This window comes from Schistocerca americana, chromosome X, assembly GCF_021461395.2.
Source record: "Schistocerca americana isolate TAMUIC-IGC-003095 chromosome X, iqSchAmer2.1, whole genome shotgun sequence".
Classification (NCBI taxonomy): domain Eukaryota; kingdom Metazoa; phylum Arthropoda; class Insecta; order Orthoptera; family Acrididae; genus Schistocerca; species Schistocerca americana.
In genome coordinates, this window is record NC_060130.1 from 714,301,939 (window position 1) to 714,314,337 (window position 12,399).

At 38.7% G+C, this 12,399-nt stretch overlaps 1 protein-coding gene and 1 non-coding gene across 3 annotated transcripts in view; one reads left to right on the forward strand and one right to left on the reverse strand.

Annotated features, from left to right (window-relative positions):
• Positions 1–12,399, reverse strand: part of LOC124556666 (oxysterol-binding protein-related protein 11-like) — a 193,960-nt gene that overhangs the window by 53,302 nt on the left and 128,259 nt on the right. For both annotated transcript variants that reach the window (XM_047130635.1, XM_047130636.1), the window contains one exon: positions 538–806. In XM_047130635.1, coding sequence (XP_046986591.1) covers positions 538–806 — 269 coding nt within the window. The remainder of the gene's footprint in view (positions 1–537; positions 807–12,399) is intronic.
• On the forward strand, positions 4,812–4,885 carry Trnat-ugu. Its single transcript has one exon. It is a non-coding gene; the product is annotated as a tRNA-Thr (tRNA).

Below are 12,399 nucleotides of genomic sequence, written 5' to 3' on the forward strand. Positions count from 1 at the left end.
GAAACCTAGAAATGAAGTAAACATGACTGTGACTGACTGACTGATGTACCCATTACTACTTAGAATTACATTGTCATTGGCAAACCTCAAAGTGTTTATTTATTCTCATTGAGCTTTAATTCCTTCTCCAAATTTTTATTTGGATTCCTTCACTACTTGCTTGTTCAAAGTTTAATTACAAAAAAATGCCAACTCTCACAAAGCATTTACACAGTATGGTGGTGGTGGTTAGTGTTTAACGTCCCGTCGACAACGAGGTCATTAGAGACGGAGCGCAAGCTCGGGTTAGGGAAGGATTGGGAAGGAAATCGGCCGTGCCCTTTCAAAGGAACCATCCCGGCATTTGCCTTAAACAATTTAGGGAAATCACGGAAAACCTAAATGAGGATGGCCGGAGATGGGATTGAACCGTCGTCCTCCCGAATGCGAGTCCAGTGTGATAACCACTGCGCCACCTTGCTCGGTACACAGTATGTTATGCTGCTCAGGTGTTTAGTACAAGGGTGAAAAATATCTCAAATATCATTGACCACTTACCTTTGTATGGAAAATGATGTTGGCTGAGAAGCCAGAGCTGGAAGTTAGAGTTACTTTGCCACCCAGTTCAACCCAAGGTACAGAGAGTATAGACCGTGCATATACAGCTGGCAGTGAAAATGTATATTTTTCCTTATGCACGCCTAGGTAAAGATTTATCTCTCCAATCATATTTGCTCCTATTGACATGCCTGAGAAGTTGGATTTGGTCCATATAGATGCATTTAGGCATATGTTTTTAGATGGGCATTCAACATAGAATGCAGTGACTGAAAAAAAGAATGAAAATTATATAGTACAGAAATTAATAGAGAATATTCATTCAAAACAACAAAATTAAAAGTATGTCCCTTCTTTGCATCAGCAAACTACAATGATTCTGAAACATTCTTGCTTTTACCTAGGTGACATATATGAAACTGGCATTCAAAATACTTAATCTATGATAGAAATTAATTGTTCATATAAAATACTTCAGACAACCTACACCAACTCTGCACAACTTTTAAAGTTGCAAATTTATTTTGTTGTTCTCTAAAATAATATTAAATTTCTAACAAAAAAGAAAAATAATGCTCATTCACTGAAGATCAGGGAATTATTTAATATCAAAGGGAGGAAAGAACATAGAATGTGGAGAAAAACAGAAAATCATTAAGAGTAAAGTAAGAATAATTTTGACGAATAATCTCTACTAATAATAAAATTGCAAAACTGTTGTGTCTGTCTCTGTCTGAACACGCTAACCTCCAAAACTACTATAGGAATTTTCATGGAGTTTTCATAGGTAACTTGAGAATAGCTTGGGGCAACATATAGACTTTATTTCATCAAAATCAAAACACACAAAAAAAAGATATTTTAATTTAAAATTTTGTATAAAGGTGTCTGCAAAGCTAGGGTACACAGGTATACTGATTTTGCTTTGTGCACTAAAAATTTCACAAAATTGCTTTGCTTCTTTCAATATGTTTTATTTATATTTGACTTCTCGGCTAGGAAAAATGAATTTATTTAGTTTGCTCTGTGATTTGGGTGCCTGCTTGTTAAATTTTGATTTTTTTGTTTATGAATAAAACTATCTAGAAAACAGTCAAGTCTTTCTGAATACACCAGAATAGATAAAAGACTGAGGATTATGCAGTCTCAAGATCCAATGAAGATTGCGAGGTACGACATGCTGTGGCTCAAAAGCATTAGGCTCAACTCGCTCTATGGGAACTCCTCCTGAAAGTGAGGTGCGACATAAAGCAACCTTTGGCATGCCACAGAGGAGTGTTATGGGACCATTGCTTTTCACAATATATATAAATGACCTAGTTGATAGTGTCGGAAGTTCCATGCGGCTTTTCGCAAATGATGCTGTAGTATACAGAGAAGCTGCAGCATTAGAAAATTTCAGCGAATATATTACAGGTATCGAATATATTGCTTCCCCCTACTTATACCTCCCGAGGAGATCACGAATGTAAAATTAGAGAGATTCGAGCACTCACAGAGGTTTTCTGGCAGTCGTTCTTCCTGCAAACCATATGCAACTGGAACAGGACAGGGAGGTAATGACAGTGGCATGTAAAGTGCCCTCCGCCACACACCGTTGGGTGGCTTGTGGAGTATAAATGTAGAGGTAGATAACTCTTGATTGAGAGCATTGTGCATTATCTCACTCCTCATAAGCCTTCACTCAAAGATGCTGTAAGTTACTTCTCTTCAACTTATCATCATAGAAGTACATTTTAAGCACCCTACAGTAGTGTTTGTCATGGGCTACTGTAGCCTGACTGTGACTACTCCTAACATAAGTTTCACAGAAGCTCAAAATTTAGTGCGGATGTCAATGCGAGATGCTTTTAATAGTTTCCCCAATGAAACATTGTCTCAAAATATGGTAGAAAAATCAAAGAGATTCTGGTCATATGTAAAGTACACCAGTGGCAAAAAACAGTTTATACCATCACTGAGCAATAGCAATGGAAATGTTACCAATGATGGAGTCACTAAAGCAGAGTTACTAAATACAGTTTCCCGTAATTCCTTCACTAAAGAAGATGAAGTAAATATTCCAGAATTCAAAACCAGAACAGCCGTTAGCATGAGTGACATTAAAGTAGGTATCTTAGGTGTTACGAAACAACTCAAATCACTTAAGAAAGGCAAGTCTTCCAGTCCAGATGGTATACCAATCAGGTTCCCTTCAGAGTATGCAGACACAATAGCGCCTTTCTTAGCTATCACATACAATGGCTAACTTGACGAAAAGTCTGTTCCTAAAAACTGGAAAGCAGCACAGGTCACACCAATACTCAAGAAAGGAAATAGGAGTAACCCATTGAATTACAGACCCATATCACTGACCTCAATTTGCAGTAGGATTTTGGAGCATATACTGTACTTGAACATTACGAATCACCCTGAAGAAAATGACTTATTGATACATAACCAACACGGATTCTGAAAACATTGTTCTTGTACAACACAGCTAGCTCTTTACTCCCATGAAGTAATGATTGCTGTCGACAAGGAATCTCAAATCAATTCCATATTCCTAGATGTTCAGAAGGCTTTTGATACCACTCATCACAAGCGACTATTAATCAAATTGTGCGGATATGGAGTATCGTCTCAGTTGTGTGACTGGATTCGTGGTTTCCTCTCAGAGAGGTCACAGTTCACAGTGATAGAAAGTAAATCATCAAGTAGAACAGAAGTGATGTCTGGCATTCCTCAAGGTAGTGTAACAGGCCTTCTGCTGTTCCTGATTTACATAAATGATCTAGGTGATAATCTGAGCAGCCCCCTTAGATTGTTTGCAGATGACGCTGTAATTTGGCATCTAGTAAAATCATCAGATGATCAATTCCAATTACAAAATGATTTAGAGAGAATTTCTGTGTGGTGCAAAAAGTGGCAATTGGCACTAAACAAAGAAAAGTTTGAGGTCATCCACATGGGTACTAAAAGAAATCTGATAAATTTTGCATATATGATAAATCGCACAAATCTAAGGACTGTCAATTCGACTAAATTCCTAGGAATTAGAATTACGAGCAACTTAAATTGGAAAGACCACATAGATAATACTGTGGGGAAGGCGAAACAAAGACTGCGCTTTGTTGTCAGAACACTTAGAAGATGTGACAAACCCACTAAGGATACAGCCTACATTACACTTGTCCATCCTCTGCTGGAATACTGCGGCGCAGTATGCGGTATGGGATCCTTATCAGTTAGGATTGACGGAGGACATCGAAAAAGTGCAAAGAAGGGCAGCTCGTTTCATGTTATCACGCAATAGGGGTGAGTGTGTCACTGATATGATACACGAGTTGGGGTGGCAGTCACTGAAACAAAGGTAGTTTTCTTTGCGGCGAGATCTATTTACAAAATTTCTATCACCAACTAACTTCCTCTTTTGAATGTGAACATATTTTGTTGACACCCACCTACATAGGGAGAAATGATCATCATAATAAAATAAGAGAATGGAAAGATTTAGGTGTTCCTTTTTCCCATGCACCATTCAAGATTGGAATGATAGAGAAGTAGTATGAAAACAGTTCGATGAACCCTCTGGCAGGCACTTATGTGTGAATTGCAGAGTAACCATGTAGCTGTAGATGTAGATATAATTCCTGCTTTGTTCTACATGATATCCTTATCCCACTTGTCGGCCACCCGGGCTGCCTTTTACTGCTAGTACCACATTTAGAATGTTCTAATGGAAAGCAACTCTCAAAGAGCATGAGAAATGTGTTAAGGAAAGCATTATATTTGTCATCTATGTTATGGGCACTATAAACATCTTGCCACTCTTGTTCCTTGATGAGGTTTAAAGAACTCTCCATTGCTGCTGGATTAACTTTCCTACATAGTCTGTAATTATATGAGACATTTGACTGAGTACAAAAGTGTTTTAGTGTTAAAATTTGTGCATCATGGTCTGAAATGCCATTCACCCTATTACTAACAGAATGCCCATCTACCATGAAACATCTAAGGACTTAAGTGGAATACTGTTTTTTTTTTTTTACGTACATGGCCACTCCCCCACCCCGCAAGGGACTCCTCGAAAAACAGCCAGCTAATCTGTATCCTGGTAAAGGAAGCCTCCAAATTGTCAAATTATTTAAGTGGTGTTCTGATATACCAATAATTTCAGAGTCAACATCTATAAGCGGGCCACTACGAATGTAGTGCGGGACAATACATTGAGAATGTGGGTTTTGCGGGAGGCATGCCAGAGATAAATCCCTGCAGTCGCGCTATCCTCTGTGTCCTCGGTGGCTCAGATGGATAGAGCGTCTGCCATGTAAGTAGGAGATCCCGGGTTCGAGTCCCGGTTGGGGCACACATTTTCATCTGTCCCCGTTGACGTATATCAACCAGTAAGCAGCTAAGGGTGTTCATTTCATTGTAATTTCAGTTCATTAACTATATCTCTAATACCTCTTATATTTGGATGAAACATGCTAATTCCTTCTCTACTTAGAAACATGACGTCCTCTGAAGGTGAGCCCTTTGTTAGAGGGACTTCCTTTAAGCAGGTATACCTATCAGCTGACTTCAATCTAAAAAAGGTGCAGCTCTAACACCGACCACTACAGGAATTTTTCCATGAATGATCCCACCACCACCCATTAAACTGTGACCTATAAGCTTTTCCAGCCTCCGCTTCCCAAACCTATTGAGGTGCAGGGAATTCCCAGTGAAACCAGATCTACTGATAGACTCAACTGGCACCACTGAAATGTGCCCATGTCCTCTGCCATCAGTGACCTGAACTCTCCTAATACATAAAGGCTTTTCCAATCAATCACATCTACAACTGATGATTTGGGTGCATTCCTCATGATATCATTCTATAATAATATGTCTAGGCAATTAATCTAGTAAATGAATGCAGAAGCACACAGCTAACACTGTACCCTAAAATCACCAGATTTTCCTTTAATGTTTGATGAGCATCCTTGAAATACTCTTATGATTATTAAATGAACCTGTAACAAAGCACACTGCTGTTCTTTGGATATTCTACATCTCCTCTGTAAATTCCACCAGGTAAATGTACCACAATGCGGAGCAACAGTCAAGAACTGGTTGAATTTGGGCATTGTAGGTTGCCTCCTTCGTGACTGAACTTCACTTCTGTTCTTCCAATGAATCTCAGTCTCGCATCTGCCTTTTCTAAAACTTTATTTGTATGGTTGTTCCAATTTAAATTGCTCTGCATGCATACTGCTAGATGTTTGATGGTTATGTCTGTTTCAAGTGACACATCACCAAATATATGCATCATCACAAATGAACATGATGGAGTATGTGACGCTATCGAACAGTAATTTTTATATATCATGAATAGCAACTGTGAATGACACTCCTCGTATTAAGGCACACCATTTATAGATTTTGATAAATTTATGATGAATTCTTGCCATCCAAGATCGTGTATTGGGTTCTATTCAGGAAAAAATGTCCAAATCAATTACCTATTTAAGAAAATACTCTCTGTGCTTGTATACATGTGATCAGTTGACCCTGTGATATGGTGCTTAGTTCCTTTCAGATATACTGGATGGATGGAACCTGTATATTCATCAATACCATTTGCAAGATATCATATTTGGGGAAAAAAATTAGGAATGGCATTTACACGAGTGTGATTTCTTTAATCTGCTCTAAGTTTTGGAGAGATACCATCCCCTGCCCCCTTTCCTCCTCCTCCTTAATCATGTCTTACAAGAGACGTTTGAGCTAAACGTGAGGTATGGAGGGGACTTATTTTGCCACAAACGCAATGTGAAACTCTGCAGGAAATTTGTTAGAACACTTGACGTACCTATTTCTTTTCCAATTATCTGAGAGTTTGTGAAACAGTCAAATGATTATAGGTCATAATACCCTATCTGCCCAAATGCTTATTTTTTAAATTTAGATTTTATTTTACATCAACTCAATTTTGACTCCTGAACATTCAGTGTGTGTTTAATTATAGATTTTGAACCTCTAAGCAATGTTAAAATGCAATTAATTTTCCTAAAATTATTTGAAATACTGATTAATAATATCTGACTGTGGAAGCTATTTATGCCATTACATACAGTCCATCTAATTAATGAGCTATTATTAGATTTTGTCTGTTAATTGGTTTTTGGAGAATTTTCTGACCATAACAATTAAGCTGTGATGAAACTTCTTCATCCTTTATAGCCCTGCATGCAATGAACCTGTTCAGTGTACATCAAGTGGCAAGTTGAAATTTACATCAAAACTTTTTCACATGTCAAATCCACAATAAATGTTCCTATTTTATTTTGACTGTAGTTTGTTGGTAAAACTTGTCTCTCTTCCGGCAGAGCTTCAAAAGCCAGCACGCTACAACGCCAAGTAAGGTAGCTGGCAGAGAATGCACTCCCTTATATTCTGAATTTATTGACGGTCTCCACCGCCAATAATGTGGCTGTCCCAGGCAACATTTTTCAAATTAAATTCACATCCAGCTACAGCCACATGAGCACAGTACTTTCATGCCACTCAGTTCAAGCAGTCTCTTCAATGATTCTAAAAATGAATGAGGTAGATAATAAAAACACTCTGTTACTAATCTTTGTCCATCTCATCTATTTTAGTCAATATAAGTTCATGGTTTGACTGAAATTTGATAAGCACAATAACCAAGGGCACATCAAGGAGTCACCTTTTCAACGAAGTTGTGAAAGCAGGAAGACACTATGCACTGCGGATCACAAATTTAAACCAACTGCCAGCAATATCCATGGACTTTTCCATAAAATTTGTCTGTTCATTCAAAATTATCTAGTATCAACTAATTGTATACTCTGTGAGAAAGGGACACTACCACAAAAGAAACCATGCATGACCTCACAGTTAAGTTACGCTTGTAAGAAATGATGATGTGTATTTGTAAGCCAATACAAAAAACAGTCTAAGCAACAGTGGAAACAAGCAGTTCTCTCTTCCAAACAACCATAGAATAGTAGGAGATCATGGTATGACATGAGGATGAAAAAGAAGGAGTGAAGAGCACTTACTTTATTGCTACAGTGACCTGCTGCACGACTTGTGAAAATGTCTTCCTTTTCTGTCTTACTTTAGAAAAAAAATGATAGTGTAGAGTTACATAAATCAATAGCCATTAATAAATGGGTAACAAACATGGTCATTAAGAGTCTCTGACAGTGTCCAAACACACCTGATTTCAAAATGATTTTTTTAAAAAATAATAAAGGGGCTATTATGAGCCAGTGTTCACAACAGAAGGTGTTTCCCAGTATATGAATCTCACACAATAAATTGTTTCATTACAAAAAAAAGTCTGAGCTGAACTTTGAAAAAATATTATCTTCAACACATCACAATCATAATGCACATTGATCAATTCATTAGCTGGTTGCTTAATTTCATATTCCATCTATTATTTACGCAGTTTGTACTGCAGTGATGTAGAATGAGTAAGATTAAATGCCATCTGTCATGACTATATTTATATTTAACAACAAAAGAAAACTTTTGGTTACTATACAATACATATCACTAGCCTTACTTACGAATATGTCTACAAGAAAGGAAGACTTAGTCAGAAGAAACAGTTTTAACTTTGATTTAAAATTTGCTTCACTACTTGCCGGAAATTTGATACTCATATTACACAGTTATCATTATACTTATATTAGAAAATGATTAAGGAACTTTGTGACTACATATTACAGACCTGACCTATTGACAGGTTTAGTGCAAAATAATGGCTGGCTCTGAGCACTATGCGACTTAACTTCTGAGGTTATCAGTTGCCTAGAACTTAGAACTAATTAGGCACTGAATTGCAGGAACAGTTTATTAATCTAATTGTGCCCTAACAGTGGGCACCTACAACAATTATTAGATGCATAGATGGTAACTGGAGATACACCAAATATATGGATGTCACTTCAGGAATGTCAACCACACAGGCATGAAAAAGCTTGGTCCATGTGGAGGTCAATGAAAATACCAGACACCAGTGTTGGCAGCCACAGGGACAACCAAAGAAATGAGTCTTTCTTATGTGATTGGGCCACCTTCCTGCTTCTTGGTCTACTGGTTAGTGTTACTAATGCAGAGAGAATGGCGTTTATTTGTGATGACCACCTCAGAGTTTTTTGTTGGGAAAATGTCTGGCTTGGCATCTATTCATACTCAGCCTCTCAGAGGCCAAATAAGTTTAATAAAAATGTTAGTGAAACTGACATGAAAAATGCAAAAGTGCCAACAAATTTAAAGGCTTGCACCAACTTGAAAGCCATACAACATTTTATAATGCTGTACTTGTGTCTCATTCCATAGAACATGTCCTTTCCTTGAGAAAATGGTGGTAAGTGAAAGTAATACTACAACAGTAGTAATTTTTTTTTTATTTTGCATAGAAATAATTGAAGATCAGTAATGCTATTGCTGATTCTATGGTCTTCAGTCTGAAATCTGGTAAGATACAGTTCTTAATTCTAGTTTATCCTGTGCAAACCTTTTCATCTCTGCAAATTACTGCAACCTACATCCATGTGAAACTACTTGTTGTAACCAAGACTTTGTCTACCTCTACTACTCTACTATTTTTGCTCCCCTAAACTTCAGTCCATTGCCAGATTAAGTATTCTTTGATGCCTTGAGATGTGTAATATCAACTGGTCTCTTCTTCTAGTCAAGCTGTAGCATACATTTCTTTTATCACCAATTCAGTATCTTCTCATTAGTTATGCGATCTATCCATCTAGCCTTCAGCATTCTTCTGTAGAACAACATTTCAAAAACTTTTATTCTCTTCCTGTCTGAATCATTTATCATCCATGTGTCACCTCTGTGCAAGGTTACACTTCAGACAAATACCTTCGGAAAAGACTTCCTCAAACACGAATTTATGTTCAACGTTAACAAACTATTCTTTTTCAGAAACGTTTCTCTTGGTATTGTGTCTGCATTTTATATCATCAGTTCCTTGGCTGCCCAAATATCAAAATTCGTCTACTACCTTCAGCGTCATCATCCTAATTTAATTCCTTCGGCATTATCTGATTTGATTCAACTACTTTCCATTAGTGGTGCTTTATCTTTTTTGATACTCATCTTATGACCTCTTTTCAAGGCACCATCCAGTCTTTTCATCTGATCTGTCAACTCCTTTGCCGTCTCTGCCAGTATAACAATATCACCGGTAACATCAAAGTCTTTATTTCCTCTATTCCAAATTTCTCTTTGGTTTCTTTTACTGCTTGCTCAGTGTACAGACTGAATAATATTGGGGATAAGCTACAACATTGTCTCATTCCTTTCTCAACTACTGCTTCCCTTTCATGACATTTGACTTACTACTGTAGTACAGTTTCTATACAAGTTGCAGATAACCCTTTGCTCCCTGTATTTTAGCCCTGCTAGTCTGAAACTTCCAAAGAGTCTATTCCTGTCAACATCGCGAAAAGCCCGTCTTCAGCCTATCTTGTAAGACAAGTCGTAGTGCCAGTACGGCCTCACATGTTCCTACATTTATTCAGAACTCAAACTTACATTCCCTGAGATTGGCTTGTACCATTTTCTTTTGTATATAATTTGGGTCAGTATTTTGCAACTATGACTTATTAAACTGGTGGTTCTGTGATATTTATACCTGTCAAAACCTGTGCTGTTTGGAATTGGAATCATTCACTACATTCTTCTGTGAGTAATCTTCATGTCTCAAATATCTTACATACCAGATGGAATATTTTCCTTTATGGTATATTCTCCCAAAGATCTCATTAATTTTGAGGGAATGTTGTCTACTCTAGGTACCTTGTTTCAATTTATGTCTTTCAGCGATCTATCAAATATTTTTCACAGTATATTTCCTACTACTTCCTCTTCTCTTTACATTAGATTGTACTCAAGTTTGTTTTCTTTGAAAGGCAGAAGGAATATATAGACAGGCTATATAGTCTTCCCTTTTTTGCTTACTACTGGCATTTTTATATTTTCTCCCCTCACCGATTAAATTCTGTATTTCCATGCGTTGTTGCCATTTTTTGGGGTGCACTCAGCCTCCTGATGCCAATTAAATAGCTACTCGACTGAACAGTAGTGGCTTCGGTCAAGAATACCATCATAACAACCGGGAGAGCGGTGTGTTGACCCCACGCCCCTCCTATCCGCATTCTCCACTGAGGATGACACGGCGGTCGGATGGTCCTGGTAGGCCACTCGTGGCCTGAAGACAGAGTACTTTTATCTCAGATATTATACAATGACTTCTGCTGGCCTTTTTCTTTTTGATGATATCATCATCTGCAAACATCACTATTTCATCTTCCCTTCCACCTTCTATTGTGTTCCTTTTCCTCATTTCAGTCACTCACAGATTAATGCTCCCTTTGGAATATTTTAACTTATTGATAAGTCCAGTGCTTGATTTTCTACCTTTCTGCAATTCCTTTAATTGGTTGGTTGGTTTATAAGAGGGGGAGGGGAGGGGGGGGGGGGAGGGAGGAACCTAACTGCTAGGTCACTGTCCCTCGTTTCAATTAAAATAATTCCACAGGGGTGGGAGTAAAATAAGTAAGACATACAAAACACAGCTGGAAGAAAGGGGAAATCCACAAGAATGACAGAAGGGCAACAAACACTAAAATGGACAAAATCAGACAAGAAAACCACAGAGACACGGAAGAAACATGGAGAAGACATCAAAACGAGAGGGCAGATTACCGTGGCTCGTTCATTATGAGAATAAAAAGGAGAAGCCAGCCACTCTGCAACACATTAAAACCTCCACCCTAAAAGTACTAGGCTGGAGGACACGCAGGGACAAAGGACATGCGCTAAAACTTAGATCAAAGGATAAAACCCACCCTCATGAATACAACGTAAAACTAAAGCTGCTGTTGTGGCATTGTCACTCAACACTGAAGGTAGGGTGCTGGGAAAGTTAAAAGTCGTTAAAGAGTGGCTAAAAGTGGGCAGTCCAGCAAGAGATGGACGACCGTCACTTGTGAGCCACAGCGACACCAAGGTGGGTCCTCGTCACAGAGGAGGTAACCCAGCATTAGCCACATATGGCCGATGCAGAGCCAGCAGAGGACAACTGATTCCCTGCAAGAGGACCACATGGAAGACTTCCATACATTCATAGTCTCCTTAATGACACGCAGTTTGTTGTGAGTACTGTTATACCATTCCGTCTCCCAAAGCCGAAAAACCCAACGGCGTAACACAAAACACAGGTCAATTTTGGAGATACCCATCTCCAGAAGCAGATTCTACATAGCCTGTTTGGCCAGCCTGTCTGCAAGTTCATTGCCTTGGATTCTGAGGCGTCCTGGGGTCCACACAAACACCACTGAACAACGAGATTGTTCCAGGTCATAGATGGACTCCTGAATGGATTCTACCAAAGGATGGCAAGGGTAGCAATGATCGCGATAGCTTGTAGGCTGCTCAAGGAGTCAGTACACAGGAGAAATGACTCACCAGTGCATGAGTGAATGTGCTCAAGAACACGAGATATGGCTACCAGCTCTGCAGTGAAACCACTGCGGCAATCTGGCAAGGAGTGTTGTTCAATATGTCCTCCATGAACATACGCAAAGTCTATCAGGCACTGAAAACCAGTCGTAAAACCATCCCCATACACAGAAGGTGGGACCGACGGCCCTACAGCTGCTGCTACACCGTTAATATCCACTAAAAATAAAGAGACACTCAATACGGAGCCCTGCAGAATGCCATCCTCCTGATTACGGGATACGGGGGGAGGGCGGGGGGGGGGGGGGGGGGAACTATGGGAGGCACAGACTTTGACATGGAAAGTACGGAGCGACAGGAAGTTTAGAATAAAAAATC